Genomic DNA, 19,817 nt, shown 5'->3' with positions numbered 1-19,817 from the left:
TTTTTTTAAATCAATGCGATGACTCAAAGTAGGCTGTTCATCACACACAATTCAAACAAACCTAACCACTTGATATGATGTTCTGGAAATTTGCCGCGGCCTTGTTTTTTCCACAAAATGATGGTCGTCTTGTCCAATCGGGGCCGCAGTAGGAGCTTGTCCCCGCCTGTTTTTGGCTCTTGAAAGTGCCTGGACTAATCAGCGCTCGCCTCCGTGTGTTCAGCCATTTTGTAAGAAAATCAAGCAAGTCTGCCGCCCTACCTTCGCTTCAGACCTGCAGTTTTTTTCTTGTGCAATGGACGGGTAAGTGAAAAAGAACCACACTTAAGACATAATTTTATACGGTAAACCAAAAGCTGCGTTATCAAATTTTATGTCTGGGTCGTCTGTAAAAACATTTTGATCCCGGTGCCGTTACACTTAACCGTTAGACGGGGAAACTTTTGAAACAGTTTTTTTTTTTTCATCAAAACATGCAACAGTTAGCAGTCAGCTAACTAGCAGCTGCTAGCTGCTGCTAACAAACGTTAGTTGTGTGAATCGTTTTACCGGACTTATTTAATCGTTTTATGCGAACCGGACTAACGTAAAGTAACTTGTTGAGAGTCATGATTTAAACAAACTTGTCTTATTTAGGAGCATACTGTCAGTTTTCGGCCGTTTGTCAACGCCGTACATTAGTTACCGTTAGCTAACTACCTTGGTAACTTGGTTTCACCGGAGCTCGAGCGCTAGCTAAAGCAACGTGTCTCATTTCCGCATTCATTTGTCTGCGGAGTGCCAGGGCCATGTTGAAGATGTCTGGCCTCAACATTTCGCGTTGATTGAATCAGAGACTTCTTTACCGGGTTGTCTGAACAGGTAGGGAGCACAATGATGTGTTGTTTACATCAAGCGTGTTTTGCGCTTTTGATCAAGTGAATTCAAAGGTTTGAATTACTTCTTATGCAGCGTGAATGTTGCGTCGAAACGATCAGCAATACGATCGACGTAAATTTGTTACTGTAGACTTGTAAGTTATTATCAAATATACATATACTAAGTGCCCCCCTCTGAAGTTTGCCTTTTTGTTTTGCCAACCCACTACAGCCGCCTAGACGCTGACTTGTATCCTCTGGGATCCGGCTACGTCCCTGAAATTGAGTAAGTATTTTGTGTATTTTTGCAAGGCTGACTGTAGATCGTAATATGCAAGTTTCTGTAATTATTTCTGAATTTAAAGCTCCGTAAATGTACTACAAACTGAATGAGGAAGTCCGCTTGCTGGTGGTTACACCGTGCTGTAACAGTCCTCTTGCTTTCCACAGTGCAGACTATGCTGTGGGTTAATGGATTGTTTAATACCATCTCGTGATGGATTACGGTTAATTTCCTTGTTTTCTTGTATAGTTATACACTTTCTTTCTCGTTCACAGAGGTGTCCATGACATATCAGTTGGCACAAAGGTAAGCATTTTTCTTCACTCTTTTTTTCCAGCTTTGCGTCTTTTCGCTTTACTTAATCTCACTGATAAGATTTAAGATGAATCCTACAAGCTAAAATGTGTGTGTAGATATATAAACCTCCTGATGGTGTGAGATTTTCTCTGTAGGAGAACATCTTAAAAAAATATGTTTGCACGATATGTGGTATAACATAGTATTACTATTATTATTGTTATATAACACAGTATTAGTACTTTTATTATCAGTGACAGATGGTTTTAAAAGAATAAAAACAGGTTTTGTTTGGTTTAACAAGCATTAAATTATAATTACAACTTGATCTTTTTTGTGGGAGTGTGTGTGTGGGGGGGGGGGGGTGCAAATGCGTGAGAGATTCTGTCTGATTGCATTTTTTTCAAAACTGTAGATAAGTACATTGACATGTTATGATAATCATCAACTTAAGTACCACAGTATACCTAGAAACTTGTATATCACTCAAGTCCTACTCCTGACATAGTGTTTGCAAAGTACATACTGTAGTTGTAAATTTTTGTGTGGTGTTGATTGTGACACCCATTGGATCACTTGTCACCTTTAAGTGCCAGTAGGTTTTGTATTTAGAAAATGGCTCCTATTTTGGCATTCATTGCCTTATTGTATTGTGCTGTAATTGTAAATACTGTCTTCATCAAAAAAAGCTTTGAGATCAGAAAATGAGTTTTTATTGTATTTACATTTTTCTTCTCACCGCAGCTAAATTAATTTTCAGGAAATACTGTTTTGAGAGATTTTTTACAAGTCAGAGTGGAAATGGAAAAGAGCTGTGCCGACACAGGGGACTTGAGACGTATAGTCTGTCAGTTTGCAAGAGCTTCCTCTATAATTACAGAACTGCTGTCCAAAGCCATTTCTCATATGTAATGAGTTTGCAGTTGCAGGCTGGCTCTCCTTTTTAAAGATTTATGATATACAACCAACGGTCAGCACATAGAGGTTGCAGCAACTCTCAAGACTGTGGACATGGAATATTTGATAATTCGGTTAGAATAGATTATCTGAGGTGGAGCTTTATGTTTTCCTGTCCTGTTTCTGTCGGTTTGTGTGTGGCTGTAGGGAAATGGAACTTCCTGTTGTTTATTTTGTGTGGTCCTTAATAGCATGTTGGCCTTACTGGAATGTTAAGAAAGCCTTTGATTCCTGCCCTGGTGCTTGATATTTAGCCGGCCTTGTTTCTGACACATAACCACACAACCCAAACCAGTGAAATAAATCCACAAAGTATTATCAACTGATTTATCTTTTTGGATGAATATGCTGTTATTTCCAGTCATGAGAGCTGTCGTTTGCTTTTGTAACTGAAATGGCAGCCCTTATTTACATCTGTGCAAACTTGTTGAAGTGGGAATGCATTTGTTTTTGGCCAACTGCTGGTTGTTAACTTGCGTACCCAATAAAAATGCCTGCCTAAATAGTAATCCTTGGTAACAGGGCCTGGGGCAGCTATGTGTAGGAGGAGTGATTGAACCATCCTGCCGCAACTGTCCTCATCCTCTCGGCCAAAGGTCTTTACGCTGTTTAAACAAGCCCTCTGATACACACGCCCGTAACAGGGACACACCACACCCTCTCTATTCATTTCAGAAACGGCCTGTTTGTTTTTTAACATGCATGATTTGATGGGGGCTGATTGATACTCAAGATGTGACCCCAGCTGTGGTTCTTTTGTCTTTAACTTTTCCTGTTTTTTTGATTTGATGTGCTGTGGTAATGGTGATGCTGAGTTATGGAGCGCTGCCTTGCTGGAATCTGTAATTATTCCGTCTGGGCAGAGCGTCTGGCATTCCGCGGTCGCATTCCAATCTCCCCCCTCCAGCCCCCTGGTGAGGCACAGCTCCCTGCCCCCTCCGCCGGCGACGGCCGATCACAGTGAACAAACATGTCTGTACCTGAGCTCTTCTCCTTTGTGCTTTTCCGGAGAGATTACCACACACCAACCCCCCAGCAGACTCCAAAATGAGGTTGCTTGCAGGCGGCAATCATCTCAGATTTAGTTTCTTTAGAACACGGATACACGACTTGCTTTGCTTGGGGGCCACGTTTGCAAAATGGCAGGAGGCCAAGGGCCAGCAGCCCTGTACATGTTTATAGGATTTTAGGGCATTTCTGAGATTGACATGACTAGGATTTAAGGTTGTTTCTCGGATTTTCGGGCATTTCTCAGTTTTTAGGATGTTGCTGAGATTTTAGGAGGTTTCACTGAGCTATGCTAGACTTTGTCGGGGGGTGCAAAGGATCCACCACCGGCACTTTTTTTTGATGAACTCCAAGCTCTACTTTGGTGCAGTTACATGTACTCTGGCACCTCATATATACAAGTACAAAATCAATTCCCAGTGTGAATCACTTAATTTTCATTGTGAAATAAAAAATAGGTGGGGAGGGGGGCACGGCAGTCTATCAGGAGCCCAGATTTGACCCACAGGCCACAAGTTGAGTATCACTGCTTGAGAAGATCATAATGGATTTTTTTCCCCTTGCAAAAGCCCGTGTTCTTTTTCCTCATCCTTTTGATGCAATTCAAACCAGGTGTGATGTGGTGTATGGAGCAGGGAAATTGCCCTCAGTCCATTTTCCCTTTTTAAATTTAAGTTCAAGGTAGGCCACTGCCATTGTCGGTGAGAGGAAGCTGCTCAACAGTTCAGCATGTGGGCCAGTGATGTGTCATCGTCTCCCGACAGTTACTATTATATTGTCAGAGTCCCGAGCAAACAAAGGATGTGAGCAAGTCAATACACATTTAGTGGGTTTGTGTTGGAAAAATGGGTTTGGCACAGCGCTGGAGTCAACTAACAAAACATTTATAAGCTCCATTTTCTTTTTCTTCCATTGGCTTTGAACTTTGTGCTGCTCTGCACTCTGTAACACACACCCTCCCAAAGCTATAGGTATATTCTTCACTCATTTGATACACAATAGACTGTTTTGTATGTTCCTGCTCTGTACTATTGACTGTCTTAGCTCCCTGGTTATTTTTAGAATGAGGAAGTAGGGGGAGAGAGAACGAGTCCTGCCATGGAACAGTAACCATCAGTCCCCGGGAGGAAATTTAGCCAAATCCTGGAAGCAGGCTTGATCTTGTTGCTCTTCCTGTTTGGAGCTGGTCTGCTGACTGATAATGTGACATTGCCCGCCCACGACCATCGAGTCAGGCGGGAGCCACTTCCTTTTATTTCTCATGGCCTGCTTTTAGCCTTGTCCCATTTATCAAGCAAAAATATTGTTTGTTACATTTTCTTCCCACCAACTAGAACACTTTCAGTTCTTCTCCTCTCGTCGTTTTACACCCACTTTACCACAGAGAACCCCAGGAATAAGTCCTAAAACTCAAAAATAAGTTAGCATCTCAGCATTTCCATTTCCCTCGTCTCAAAGCCAGTGGGTTTTTTGAATGGATTTTTCATTAGAAGCTTGAAATAAGGTCTGTGGTTAACACAAGCTTAAGTGATTTTCATGTTTTATTCTACTTATTCTACATAAAATACGTCAGTAAATACCCCATTCGTTAACTTTGATTCTTTTGTGTCTTTTAAAAAGGCGGTTGATAACAGGTGGCTAAATGAGACTACAAAATGTCACGCAGAGCTGCACCAAAAACAGCTTTACAGCCTTTTTGTGGTGGTAGCTTCAAATCACGCGACCGTGGTGTAGTTCATTTATAGCCTAACAATAGCTTTTTACTTCAGGTGATTGCATTTACATTGTAAAAATGCTTAAAGCGGTGTTCATTTGTGAAAATAATCTTGCTGAACGAAAACATGTCTGTCATAAACTAGCAATGCACTATATTTTATTTTTTGTCGCTAATCCGATTTGCTTATGAAAAAAACCCCCAACTATTTTTGCATATATATACATACAGATATTAACACATCCATTTTTATCTCCACCCGATTTTAGTGTTCATCAAATCACTAATATTAGTGGAATTGATATAATTTACTCTTAGACAAACAATACAATGTTTTTCAGTGTATGTAATACTGATTTATTGTGCAAAATAAGAAAAATACTTAAACTTAGGGTTGATGTTTTGTGCTTGTTCAAAATTTGTCAATAAAAGAATATGTATCGGTATATGATAACTGCAGAAATCAGCATGTTGGCCAATTCAGATATTTCTCTTAAAAGCCAGTATTTGCCAATATAATGATGTGTCGATGTTATCATGTATCCCTTCCTGTCATAAACTTTAGTTTATTTTCTGCAATAATCCAATAAAGAAACCATGACTTCTTGGAGCCAGGGTGATGCTAACTTCCGCCTCAGCCCTACAGAAAAAACATTAGCCTTAGGCTCTTTATTAGGTTTAAGTGTAATATGAGGCCACTGCAATCTTTGAAACCACAAAGACCTGTTTTGTCCTATTTTTGACTTTATGCTGTGCTTATAAACCATTCATTGTATCATTTTGAGTCTTGTCAGTTTTGCCCCGTAGTAATCTTAGCTCAGTAATTGCCTGCCATGTTTGCATTCCATGTATGTAAAGATTTGAACATTTGCCAGAGTAGGAGGCCCCTGATCCTGAAGCCACAGTAAAAAGGCACAGGAATTTCTCTTGTTGCTTTTAGTTTCTGAATCGAGATAGCAGACCCTGTTTGTGTGGGCCCCCGAGTGAGAGTGATTGGCTCAGCCAAACCATCTGGAAGTCAAAGGATAGTTTATACTACTGCTTACAGTGTTGTGCTCTCATGTCAACTCGCTCAGTGCCCCCACACACCGCCCCTTTTGAGTGTTTAGAGGCGCCACCACATGTTCTCTCTCAGATATGAGTACACTTTGCAGCCTAACTGGAACCCCCACCAACACTAACTGCAAGGCCAAGACTCACAAGGTGGAGGAGAATGCTAGCAAACCTGCATGACTGGTTGTTGCTAAAGTGCTCCTGGGCTCTTCAACTCCCAGAGAGTCCTTGGGGCTCCATATGTGTGTGCGCCGCCGTGTAACAATGCCCCTAGTCTCAGCCTGGAACAGGACTTTCATTGTAGAGTGTTGTAGAGCTTAGGCTGCTGAGCCACTTCTTGTGACTGCTATACTTCATCTCGCACAACCACAAACTCACACACAAGCATGAGAACAGCCCTGAAACAGCACTTTATATCTAGTGGACTGAGAGAGAGAGGACAGACGGGGCTATTTCAGCGGACAGTAAACTAGTGTGGGCTGGGAGTATCCCCATCTTGTCTCCCGATCCACAGGGCTTTAGTGTGTTATCCTTCCTCCTAATGCTGAATTACGAGTCGATGGGTTGTATGGACTGACAGCTGCTGCCAAGCTAAGGTGTTACTGCTGACTCTTGTGCTTCAAACTGGATAGTAGCTGTCCCTCGTTGAGTGTGATTGACGTTAAAGCATGGTAATTTGGCTCGTTGCCCCAAGTCAGAAATGATAGCCCATAGTGGCTGTGGCTAAGGTTTTGAATACTGTTGGAGAACAGTATAAAATGGGATGGGAAGACAGGATTATTATGAGAAGCCAAATATCCCTGCTGACAAGCCAGGTCATTTTAATTTTTCCGGGAGAGGAAGGTGGAGTTCTTCTCGAGCGTGTTTGTTCAATCCTCTTTTGGTTATCAGATTACTTCCTGCTTTATCACACAATGGCTCCGTAATATGAGAGCGGTGCTCTCCACCTGCTCTGCTGTGCCCTCATTGGTCAACATACTGAAGTGAACCATTGTTTTCTCTCTTCCTGCAGAGGGGATCCGACGAACTCTTTTCTTCCTGCATATCCAACGGGCCCTATATCATGAACTCAGGTAGGGGGGTTGCCATGGAGGGGTGAATCCTTTTTATTGAAGTGCTTGTCTTTTCTGTGTTGTTTGGTGTTGCCATGACGATGAATCCATTATTCAAGACGAACCAGAGCCCTCTGCTCCCTCCCTGATTGTATCTGCCTCTGTTGGTTTCTTTTCCCCCTCGCAGCCAATGGCAACGACAGCAAAAAATTCAAAGGTGACGTCCGCAGTCCTGGTGTTCCGTCACGTGTGGTCCACGTACGCAAGCTGCCCAACGACATAAACGAGGCTGAAGTTATTGGCCTGGGACTGCCCTTTGGGAAGGTCACTAATTTGCTGATGCTGAAAGGGAAAAACCAGGTAAGGACTGTTATATGCTGGTCTGCTCACCAAACCTGTATGACTCTTTGAAATTTCTCTTTAGGCCTGGGAGGAGGGATCAGCTTTCCAGCCTTCTGTGTTGACCTGAATATCATAACAATGATCCTTTTGTCACATTGTCGTGGTTTAGTGGGTAGGACGAGTTTTCTGCTTGCTGAGATTACTTTGAGAAGACACTGAATCCTTTTTGAATGTCTTCATTATCTCCTGTTTTTTTTAACTGTCCTTATGTGTCAAAACCAATAAAGACGTTAAATGAAATTTGGCTACAAGAGGAGAAGCAGTGATGGGCAGTAAAAATTCTCATAATTCACTCCAATTACTACTACAGAGTCGCATCTTACATGTGATGGGAGAAATAAATCGAAAATGTTTTTTCTGATCCTCCCCTGCAGGCATTCTTGGAACTGAACAGCGAGGAGTGTGCACAGACGATGGTGAGCTACTACTCCTCTGTCACCCCCGTCATCAGAAACCACCCAATTTACATGCAATACTCAACCCATAAGGAGCTCAAGACGGACAACTCCCCCAACCAAGTGGTAAGAGTTTGCATTCTGACATACACACCTGCTTTTCATGTCGACTGTGTCAGATCTTAGGCTTAAATTGCTGTTGCAGTCATTGTTGGATAATGGTTGGTTGTGGTGTTGACTAAATGCAGGAAATTAAGTCATTTTCCTTTCACTAGTAATGTGTGGGGGAAATTTCATTGGTAAACTGTAATTATTGGTATATTAAAAACTTTGGAAATTGCAATTGAATAAAAAATGACCACTTACATTTGCTCATTTATTTATTACTGCATGCTTTTCTCCATCCATGCTAAGCAGTTCTGCTCTCTCTTCCCCTTAGCGGGCCCAGGCAGCTCTGCAGGCAGTCAATGCACTGCACGGAGGTGGAATGGGAAGCATGGCCATTCCTGCAGATGCTACTAGCATGGGAGGAGCAGGGGCCCAAAGCCCTGTGCTCAGAGTCATAGTGGAAAATCTCTTCTACCCCGTCACCCTGGATGTGCTACACCAGGTACGTTTGAGCAACTACAGTTACCTAGTTGTATTGCATGTATTATAGGCTTGCCAGTCTTTTTTTATTCTCAAAACATATTGTGTGCTTTGGGTGGTGGGGTTTACCTAGATAATTAATAATTGTTTCAATTACCATCAATTATTTCAGTCTTTTTTTTTTCCTTGAGCTACATTTAAGAAAAAAGACAAATAAATCTACCTTCTACCTTGTACTTAAGCAGACCAACCTGTTTTTGTGCTGTTGTATCCTGCAACTGCACCATGTGTACTCACACAAACAGAGTTTGACTCATGCACACTGATACACATCTTGACATCCTGCTTTATATATATATATAGATTTCATTGTTGCTTCATTTCCTATTCTTTTCACATCCATTACATTCTCTGCAAAATCTGTTGCAAATCTGGTATTCTTGCATAGACAAATTATGCGTTATGGTAAAAGTGACTTTTAAGCATGTATGCAAATTCATTGCCCTTGTTTATCTTCTGGTACAGTTTCATTAAAAAAATTGTGTGTGTTGTGATGTCACCCTTAATGCTGCTGTCTCCCCTTCAGATTTTCTCCAAGTTTGGCACTGTGCTGAAGATCATCACTTTCACTAAGAACAACCAGTTCCAGGCTCTGATCCAGTATGCCGATGGCATGACAGCTCAGCACGCCAAACTGGTAAGACTGGTACAACTAACGCCCTTTGTCATGAAGTTTCACTCTGACATTGTTCTCACATCTAGTGCAGTAGGGTTGAGATTGCATGTAGCACAGGGTGTCTGCAGGTCCGTAAAAAGTGTCAAACTGTCTAACATTCAGTTTTATACACATTGGGCTTAAACAGCATTAATTCTTTTTAAATTCGAGTTAGTTTATTAGTTAGTTAATCCATTTTTCAAAATGTATTTTTGTCAAAATGAGTTAAGCTCGTGCGTTGAAGCCTACATTTCTGATGTTGCGTATGTTTGAAAACCTTCCACCTTCAGTGGAAGGTTTTCTAGTTCTGTCTTTTTTACTTTATACTTAAAGTTGTTGGCAAAATGTACACTAATCTAACTTACTTATTAATAATATTCTTATACATAAAACCTACCTCTGCATGGGACTTGATATATAATTTAAACCTGCGTATAATACTTTGGAAGAAGGGAAAAGATGATTTCTCAACAAATCTGTCTTAGAAACTGTTTAAAACCATCCCGAAAAGACCTGATACCTGTAGACACCCTGATTGCAGTGTCAGTGCTGTGTATATGTTGTGGGGCTAATTAATCAAACTTAAAACTGTCGATAAAATCACTGGTGTAAAACAATGCTTCAATATCTGTCTCAGTCTCTGGATGGACAAAACATCTACAATGCCTGCTGTACCCTGAGAATCAGCTTCTCCAAGCTCACCAGCCTCAATGTCAAGTACAACAACGACAAGAGCAGAGATTACACCCGACCAGACCTCCCCACTGCAGACTCGCAGCCCTCCATCGACCACCAGACCATGGCTGCCGCTGCATTCGGTAAGATTGGGAGATGATTTGAAGAAGATTTTGTTTTACTTTTCCCACCTTAGTCCTTGATTTCTCTGGTTGTTTTAAGTGCTCTCCAAGCAGTTTCTGGGTGATAGAGAGATTTTTGTTCTTATTCTTTGTTCTACTTTTCTGTTGTCTCATGTTTCAGCTGCTCCGGGCATAATCTCAGCCTCTCCTTATGGTGGAGCTCATGCCTTCCCCCCAACCTTTGCCATCCAGCAGGCAGCAGGTCCGTTCACACACTTTCTCTTACACTGCTATTCTTTTTCAGATGAGACTCTTCTTCCAACATTGGCCTGCTGTGTACAGTATCTAATCAGCGGCTTTGATTTCAGGGTCCAAGTATTGTGCATACTGACTGAAAGTCGAATACAACAGAGCCGGCAAAAGTGTTATTAGTAACTAGGGTTTAGTAATGTTCCGATTTGAACTGCTTCTGGTACCTGAAATTCTCTGTAATAACAAAAATGTAGTTTTTGATAAAGCTTCAGTGGTGACATAGTAGAGTGAAAGCAAGGCAGATTGGTGCTGGTTTGGCTCGTTGGGAAGCAGATGGAGCTGTTGGCTGCTTTGTCAGCTTCCCGGCTTTGGGCCGCGACTGTCTCCTGTCTGAAGTGTAACCTGGCGGCTTCGCTGAGGTTAATTGCAGGACTTAGCTTCCAGGCTTCGGGGATGCTTCTCGGCCCCTTAGCCTCTTGTCTAAACCAGGCTTTCTCACCGAAAAGTTCTTTAAGGGACTGAAGTTTGGCACAGATGGATTAAATGTGAAGTGGTACTCGGATGCACTGACGTAATTTGGTTGGTAGCCTTAAAAGTAGAGGTCAGTACCCAGCCCTTGCACACCTTTGCTTTTCCTCCTGTTGCCGAGTCAGAGAATCTGCTGCCACAAAGGCAAGTCAAACTTAATTTGTAGAGCACATTTAAAAGCACAGTTTACCAAAGTGCTTCACAGTCATAAAATACAAAATGGATAAATACAGAAACAAATGGCAATTGACATATCGCTAAGCCCCTCCCCCTTAGCTCATTCAGGCAAACGATCAGCACACTGCCTAAACTAACAATGGCAGCTGTCATCATCAAAAACCTATCCAAAGATGCTTTTCAGCTTTTGCTTTCTTTGGGACATTACAGCTAAGTTTACATTAATGGGTTTTTAGTTGCTTTAACTACAATTTTGCTACAGGTAACACTTTCATCTGATTGTCAAAGAACAAAAATACAAACACTTAGTTGAACAGATGACATGATGAGTTACTGTTACGAAGCTGAAGTTGGCCATAACATTTGCGGCTATTAGCTTACTTAAGTTAACATTACCTAGCAAAGTTTGCTGCGAGATGACGGTCTACACAATGATTCTGACATAATGTATGCGGTTCCATATAATTAAAATAAATTAATCTTTAAATAAATCATTAAATAAATCTGCAGGAAAATCAAAATTTCTGGTACTTTTGTATGGAGGTATTCAAGCAGGGTGTCAGAGTGCATGTCGTAGCTGCATGCAATGTGACTCGTGGTGTTTGGGGCGAGTGCTTAGCAATTAGTCAGTAGAACGTTGGAGAGAATCGACATGAGAGCAAATTGATGAAGGTCTTATTGCTTTGACACTAACACTTCTCATACATTTCCTTGTCTTTTTTTGTTTCTTTGCAGATCCCTTCAGCGTAAAGAGACTAAGTAACTAATATTTTTGTTCCTTTTAGGGCTGTCGATGCCTGGTATTCCCAGTGCTCTGACGTCCTTGGGTGTGGGCCACGGTGGCATGGCAGCTGCCGCAGCAGCCGCCAGCCGGCTCGGCCTGTCGGGGTTCACAGCCACTGGGGGACACAATGTCTTATTGGTCAGCAATCTGAACCCTGAGGTCAGTACACTCACTAGATTTAAACATTTTTCCATCCTGCACCTGTCAGTGCACTGCTGAGAAGTGTCACAGTTTGTGTATGAACCTGGATCCATTTGTACCAGAGCTCTAGTGTTTTGCCCCCCATTTCTCACCACCTCCATGTGGTCAGACTAGTCTGAGAACCCTTACCAGTGTTTTTAATTAAAAGGGGGTCATCGAGTCAAAACTTCTTCTCTTTCAGGACCTCTCTGTGTTTGACCAAACCTGCTGCATTTTTCTGACCTGCCACTTTGCTCACTGTGAATTTTAAGTTTATTCAAAACACTAACTTCTTTTTTTAAAAAACTTACCATTTCATATCTTCATTTTTGTCCATTAGTTGAAATCATTCTTGAGTTGGTGGAGAGACAATATTACTTTTTTTCTTTGTATTTATTTTTTAAAGAAACACACCATGTTCATGATTTAGGTCATTTTTTATATAGCATGTAGAATGTATAAATAGTCTGTCACACTCATTACATTTATTTTAGTTATGTAGTCATTACATTAAGCATGTTAACTTTAAGATCAGCTTTTAGGTTATTAAAATTGACATTTAGATTTGACTGTTTTATTTTAATGTAATTTCAATAATCTAAACAAACATAGTCTGTAATTAAAAGTACATATTGTCTCTGCCTTTTTCTGTATTTCATTGTTAATCTTTTTTTTCTCTTCTTTTTCTCCTAGTGTTCCCATAGTGACAGTGCATTTTAATTTAGCCAGTTCTACTGTCTGAAGCACTACATTTCTTTGTGTATACTGACCTTGTTTTTTACTTCCTTTTTCTCTCTCTTCTTTCTCTGTCCCCCCTCTCCCTCTTTGTTTTTAAAACCCCCTCACCTCTTCTCTTGCCAACTGACTGCACGCCCCACGACCAATTGTTCCCTCTGTCCTCCTCTCTCCCCTCTCTGCCACTCCTCTGTAACTACAACCACTCCTCCTTCCTCCCACCCAACCCTCTTTCTCCCCCAAATCATCATCCCCAATTTGGACGCCACACACTAATTGAAAACACAACAAAAACACATCATTGGCACCTCATTGGCCCCCTCAATTTTGCCATAATCTGTCCTTCCACTTTCGATCTTTCCTCCACCTCATCCTCATCTCTTCCTCCTCATGCTGTTTGAATTCTCTCCTCCTCCTCTTGTCCTCTCCTCATTCTTTTCGTCCCTCATGCCTCTCCTTCCTCCATGGTACTGTGGCCTTCCTGTGGACCTCGCTGCCTGTGGCCTGCGGACATGTCCCGACTCCACTCCACTGTCCTCCACTCCGCTCCGTCTCTTTTCCCCTGTCCCCTGTTCCCTATCCCCCTTTGGCCCCCTGCCCCGCTGCTCCCCCTGCTGTCTCTAAAGAGCGTTACGCCACACTGCCTCTTTATTCTTTTCGGTACGTTATCATCCTTTCATCTCCTTTTTTATTACTACTGTTACCTGGCAAGGTGGGCATGTCTTGTCTCATGTTGTTGGCTTTGTTTTTTTTAACCACTGATGGCTCGTCATCAGGCTACAGGGCTATGAAGGGTGGGGGTGTCTTTGTTTGTTTTTTGGGGGTTTGTATGACCTGTTTTTGGTTGTTGTGGGTTTGTGTGAGGAAAAGTAAGGTGAGAAACACCACACAAAGCTGCAGCATTTCATTTAATTTCTAACAGCTCTCTTACTATCCATGGGCAAAAAACATTTGCAGTTTTTCATCTTCAAAGAGCACAGCCCCTCAATGGAAATATTGCCTCACTAAATAGAAAATGTGGGGATCATTTTGTTCGGGAATGAGGCGGGAAGCCGATCTAAATTCCAAAGCATCACCCTCAGGAAGAGGATAAAAGTCAACTCTTTATTTGGTTCCGCACGGTCCAATTTTGACGCCATGAAAATTCAGCAAATTTCATTTTTGTCAGGATGATTTTTCAGTGTTTGCCTTGAGTCACTCTACATAAAATGATGAAATGCTGCTGCTTTTTTAGTGATTGTGAGTTGACATATCGCTCGGATTATGTCACCATATAATTCCTTTGCAGTTTGTCTCAGTTAATGTAGGTATGTGCATGTTTAGTTTATTCTTGCATGTCTCTATTAGGCGCTCAACTTGTTCAAGAAATCAACTTTTTCTTCAATATAGAGCAATCAAACTGATCAGAACCACTCATTTTACCGCTCTTTGATTTGTTACCTTCAAATCACTACCGCTCCCTTCTTGAGCATAACCATTTTAGCTGTCAGCAAGATTCGTGCAAAATTGGACATTGAAATGATTAGAATAGCCTGACAATAAGTTATTAATCAGACAGTGTTCATTTAGTAGCAGTATGAATATTGATGTCCCTGATGTGATGGTTTAAATTGTTTTTGTTGCTGTGATTGGCTGCGTAGCTGCTGTTGAGGCTGTGTTGTTCTTTGTTCCACTTGCATTGTGACCCCTTCCTCTTCCTCCCCAGGTGTGTACGGCGATGTGATGAGAGTGAAGATCCTGTTTAATAAAAAGGAGAACGCTCTGATCCAGATGTCTGATGGCACACAGGCTCAGCTAGGTAGCTACACTCCAGCCCCGCAAAACACTATTTGCTTTCTTTGATGTATCATTTTCTTTCATCTTTCCGCCTCGCATCGTTTTACCGTACATTGTTTGGAGCCTTTACCTAGCTGTCCTCAGCAGGGCGGGTCTTCCTTTGATGAACGCCTGTTTTCTGATTATTAACTTGTTTTAACATTCACTTAAATACACTAAAATTAAGCAGAATTTAGATGTGCGTAATATATCAAACAGTGTAAATTAATTAATCTTACTGTTCCCCAGCTATGAGCCACCTGAATGGCCAGCGTCTTCACGGCAGGGCCATGCGTGTGACATTATCAAAACACACCACAGTGCAGCTGCCCAGAGAGGGCCACGAGGACCAGGGCCTCACAAAGGACTACAGCAACTCGCCGCTGCACCGTTTCAAGAAGCCCGGCTCCAAAAATTACTCCAACATCTTCCCACCCTCTGCAACACTCCACCTCTCCAACATACCGTGAGTGCTGCTGCTGCAACAGCCTCATTTTCATTCCCTTTCTCTCCCCCAGCAGCTTTTGTGCTGTAAGCTTTTTCCTTTGTAGTCCTGACTCATTTTTTTTCTATATTTAGTGCTTGGCTTTAAGTAGTTGTGACAGTGTTTTCTAAACATGCTACTCCAGAGGTGCATTTTTAGATTTAATCAGGCCTCCTGTGTGTTGTTTCACGGTAGCAGTAAATAAACACAAAAATGCAAATGAGTGAAAGGAATGTAAAACCACATAAATGCTTTATGCTGATTGTGTGTTTTCCTGTCTTCTTTTAGGCCTTCTGTGGTGGAGGATGAACTCAGGAGGCTTTTTGCCAGCTCAGGAGCCACAGTCAAGGCCTTCAAGTTCTTTCAGTAAGTCTCAGTCCACTTATTCTCAGTTTTCTGAATTGTCGGTTCCTCATTGGTGCTTAAATTCTAGTCATGGCTCATGTATGCTCAATGTTGATGAGGGCAGTGACAGTCAAAAGATTTGAAATAAACATTTCTATTTCCGTACATAGAGGGAGTATAAATGAGCCTTAAGATGTCATGTAGAGCACAGAGGAAAAAACACTGTTCCCACTGCAACAAATTGAATAGCAAGCCAGCGTCACAAAAAAGGACATCATGTTGACACTTTGAGAACACACTGTTCCCTCATAACTTCACAGAAAAGACCGCAAGATGGCCCTGATCCAGATGGGCTCAGTCGAGGAGGCAATCGAGTCCTTGATCGAGTTCCACAACCACGACCTGGGAGAGAACCACCACCTTCGAGTGTCCTTCTCCAAATCCACCATCTGAGTGCCTTTCCTTCCTCCCTCCAAGTCTGTTGCCATCTGAATGCGACGTTTGTCAAGGTCGCCTTCAGTGGAAATGGCCACCATTACATATTTATGGCTGTTGTTCTTTGTAGAATGTTGCTCCCTTCACCGTTCTGATCATTCCAGCGTTAACAGGTTTGGGTATCAGTTTTTTGGGGTCGGTTCTGCTTATTGATTCCCATGTCTGGTTCCAGTTTTGTCACCAAAATATGTTTAAAAAAAACCAAACCATTATTTCTTGGGTTATCAGCAGTAATTCTGTTTAAAATATTTATATAGAAATGTTGCTGAATATGAATACTTTCTCTTGCCACATACAAACTGCTGTTTTACACTTGTTTGTATTTCAGTTAGTCCTGCTAATTTCAGAGCCATTCCTAATTTTGACTGGGGACCTCAAAAACCTAACATTTTTGTACCCTGCCTCAATATGTTAAACCGCTCCCCTGGAGGAAGTTCTTCTCCCACTTGGTGATTATATTTTCCTACGTGGTTCTCCCTTATGTGAAGCCAAAGTACACTTGTAAGTGATGAGTCCTGCCCGTAATGATGTAAACACTATCAGAGTGCTTTTGTGCAAGTGTACCAGATGTAAATGAGAAGGTCTAAACTCAGCCTGGCTAAGGAACCAGTTATTGGAATCTAAGCACGTTTCTGCTTCCAGTTCATGACATGTTCTTGGTACCCAAACCAAATCATTAATTTGTTCCTTCAAAAATGTTAAGATGGGGCCTGGGAAAGGGGCAGCATTCTGCAATGACACAATATTATATTGGAGGTAAAGTAGGGGCAGCTGATGAACTGTCACTTTAGACCAAATCGCTTAAAAGAAAAAAGGAAAAAAAAAAGACACCCTCCACCGCAGATGTATGCTTATGTGGATGAATCCTATCCACACCAGACACACTTCAGCATTCCTTTTACTATGATAGTCGTGTGGGTATATCTATGTGTGTGTGCCTTTTTTTTTTTTTTGAAACGCCACTTTTGAACCTGTTGGCCAGTCAGAAACGGTTTGAAACAAAGGATTTTTGGCTCACAGAACTACGCGAAACAGTATATTTCCCATTACCCATTTTTGATTTTATCTTCTTGTTGTAACAACCCGCCTATTTGCTTCGGGGGATCCATACCACTATTTGAAAGTCATTCAATGAGGATGCGTTTTTTTCCTTTCCATATCTGCAGTCTTGTGCCTTACTTTGCCCCGACCAGATTGCCTTAAGCATTGCTTTGGCTTTATTTGGGGAAAACACGGCTCTCAAAATGCCTTTTTTTTTTTTCATGCCTTGTGGTATGTACCAGCATTGTTAAGAAGAGGGGAAAGTGGCTAATTGAATCTTCAGTTACTTCTTAAAAACACAAATGTTTATGTAGGGATTTGTATGCATATATCCCCATTATATGTATGTAGAAACTATGAATGTAAGTCAGTTAGATGCCTAATATCCTTGCTAGGCGATGTAGCTCTGTTAGGTGTTTTGTGGCAGGAATTAGAGCTGTATCCAGCCATCCTGTCTTACAGTCCCCAGTCACTGTCCTTTCTCAGGAGGGACGGTGCAGTTTGGGGCATCATTTAACCATATTATGTTCATCTATATGTGGACACCCATATATATTCATTTATCTTTTCTTTTAATGTTAGCATTTACATGTGTATCACTTCTAAGCTTAACTATATGTAGTAGCTGGGTTTGATTGTTATCACAGTGCCTTGAGTTTTTAATCTGAGGCTGAAACACTTTGTGGCCCGCTCAGTTGACTTTGTTTACCTCTGGTTCAGGTGTTTTACCTGTCTGCAAAGATGCCTTTATCCCACTACGTTCAGGTAGTCGTACCTGTGAGAGGGCAGCTTGGAGGCATTTGTCAACTGAAAGTAACAACAGTCTTGAACTGTGTCTCAAAAAACCCGAAACCCAGTAAGTTTTTTTTCTTAAATTCAGGATTATAAGGTGGGATAGCCCTCACCTGTTCCTGTCTGTGTCCACTTAACGCCACAGTCAGGTTCCTTAGTGCACTTTTCCTCAACGATAGGTCCAAGTCGGCGCCATCACGCTGAAGTCTTAAAACGTTGTCACATTCCCGCGTGCCTCAAGCACCAGGTTTTCCACAGCCTCGACCACTGTAGTTTTGGACCAGACACAGATGCGCTCTGTCTCTATTTTTGTAAAAGATTATTATGCATGGTTTAACGAAGCTTCATGTAGCTACAGGCGGTTATTGCTGTTAAGGACCAAAGTATCTTCGACCCCCTGCTGTTTTGTAGTGTTGTGATTTCTTAAAAGGTTTTTCCACAAGTTTCCTTCTTTCCAGATGCCTTGGACAAATGTCACATGAAGTTGAATTTGGGTATCAGCCTATACTGTATATGTATCCCTTTTTGTTGGATTGACTTTACAAAGAGCCTACTTTGGTAGCGATTGCTTTAGAACGGATACTTAATTGAAGCACAGTCCTAGCTGTGATGTTGATGGTGTAGAAGATTATATTCTCTTTTTTTTTTTGTTAAAAGCTTTTATTTCTCTCCTTTTTTTATATGGGGGCGGGGTGGGGTTATTGTATGAAGCGGGATCGATGGTTGTATATATTCATGTTTTTGTACCACAAAATCATTTGGATTATATCCACTTTACGTTCAAAACATGTATATTTTGATAAAACAATACAGACCTATTAAGCTCTGCGGAGCTGTAAAAACGACAAAAAAAAAACTTTTGTAACACAAAGACATTAAACCTATCTGAACACAGAAGTGTCTCTGTATGTGCCCCGCTCCCCCCCTCCCTCCTTTGCCATTCTGTTCTCGTCTCTTGCATCTTCTGCTGCCTTCAATAAATCTTTAGTTTGTTTCTTCTTTCATCTGGCCTCATTTGGTTTCTGTCTCTTCCTCTCTGTCCTGTGGAAACCGCTGCTGCTCTGTGTCGGTTAACACCTCGTAACATTTTCCACATTTCCCATCCTGTTTACAACCGGTGGGTTATTTTCAATATTTTTTTTATTTTATTTATTTATTTTTTTACTATATTTCCAACTTCATCCCCCATCTGAAACTTTGACTGACTGCTCATCTGGGCTCAGATCAATCCCGTTCCCAATCCCTTGATGAAACAGCTGCGTCGATGACGGCAGGGTGCGGAGTTAATTCGATATGCAACGCTGGATACTTGCTATTCTCTGTGATTCTGAATAATCCTCCATCCCTCCTGTGCTCTGCTTTGACCTTTTCAGTTTAGCGGGCCCGTCTGACTCTGAGGAGATGAAGCCAGGTTGCTGTGGAAACTAAGTCGCTTTATCTCATAAGATGAATAATTAAGATAAAACACAAGCAGGGCTATCGGGCATATCTGACATCCATGTTTAGCACCAAGTTCCTCAGGGGGATGCGAGGGGGAAAAAACTCAATGACAAACCGGTCATACACCTCTTGAGCCACTAGGGGGAGGTCTTGCTCTCTGCTGGTAATCAAAGGCTGTCGAGCAGAGGTGACTTTACCTGCCACTCACACAATGTCAATAGTTAGTGGCTTAATCTCAAGTGCCTCCTTGGGCTTTCTGGCATTATACCTTCTTTTTTTTTTTCCTTTCTTCGACTTCCTTACAGAACGGCAGAGAGGATTAACCTCAGATCTTCCTTGCCTTTTGAGAGAGGGACAAATGAGAGGAGAATTGAGTCCAGCGGTGTCTGTATTTGTGGCTGAGAGGAGCTGGATTTTGTCGTATAATCCCGGCAGTTTGTGGAGTGTGGTCTTAAATGGAGTGTGCTCCATGTTAGTTTGAATTCCACCGCTAAGGCACTTGTTTCTCGCATTACTTTGCATAAGGAAGAAAGCTTGAAGGTCACAGCAAAGACATACCTGTGTCGTACTTTCTGGGCGTTACCGACTTGCCATAGAAATCTTGACAGCAGGTTTTAAAACGCTGAAAGAA

At 41.7% G+C, this 19,817-nt stretch overlaps 1 protein-coding gene across 1 annotated transcript; it reads left to right on the top strand.

The window, feature by feature from the left end:
• Positions 1 to 225: 225 nt before the first annotated feature.
• Positions 226 to 18,750, top strand: ptbp1a (polypyrimidine tract binding protein 1a). Its single transcript, XM_042500070.1, has 16 exons — positions 226 to 303; positions 1,090 to 1,143; positions 1,416 to 1,446; positions 7,182 to 7,242; positions 7,409 to 7,581; positions 7,998 to 8,144; positions 8,458 to 8,628; positions 9,193 to 9,303; positions 9,959 to 10,139; positions 10,300 to 10,380; positions 11,861 to 12,018; positions 13,401 to 13,434; positions 14,480 to 14,572; positions 14,839 to 15,055; positions 15,362 to 15,439; positions 15,739 to 18,750. Exons 1-16 carry the CDS (start codon positions 296 to 298, stop codon positions 15,869 to 15,871), a joined length of 1,731 nt encoding a protein of 576 aa, XP_042356004.1. The 5' UTR covers positions 226 to 295; the 3' UTR covers positions 15,872 to 18,750.
• The last annotated feature ends 1,067 nt before the right edge of the window (positions 18,751 to 19,817 follow it).

The sequence above is a fragment of the Plectropomus leopardus genome, chromosome 14, assembly GCF_008729295.1.
Source record: "Plectropomus leopardus isolate mb chromosome 14, YSFRI_Pleo_2.0, whole genome shotgun sequence".
In the NCBI taxonomy this organism is placed as follows: Eukaryota; Metazoa; Chordata; class Actinopteri; order Perciformes; family Serranidae; genus Plectropomus; species Plectropomus leopardus.
This window is presented reverse-complemented; position numbering and strand designations above follow the sequence as displayed.

Excerpts from the sequence above, each read along its gene's own strand:
- ptbp1a (XM_042500070.1), top strand. Across the intron at positions 15,056-15,361 it reads CTCCACCTCTCCAACATACC|GCCTTCTGTGGTGGAGGATG; the intron begins GTGAGTGCTGCT and ends GTCTTCTTTTAG. Across the intron at positions 15,440-15,738 it reads AAGGCCTTCAAGTTCTTTCA|AAAAGACCGCAAGATGGCCC; the intron begins GTAAGTCTCAGT and ends ATAACTTCACAG.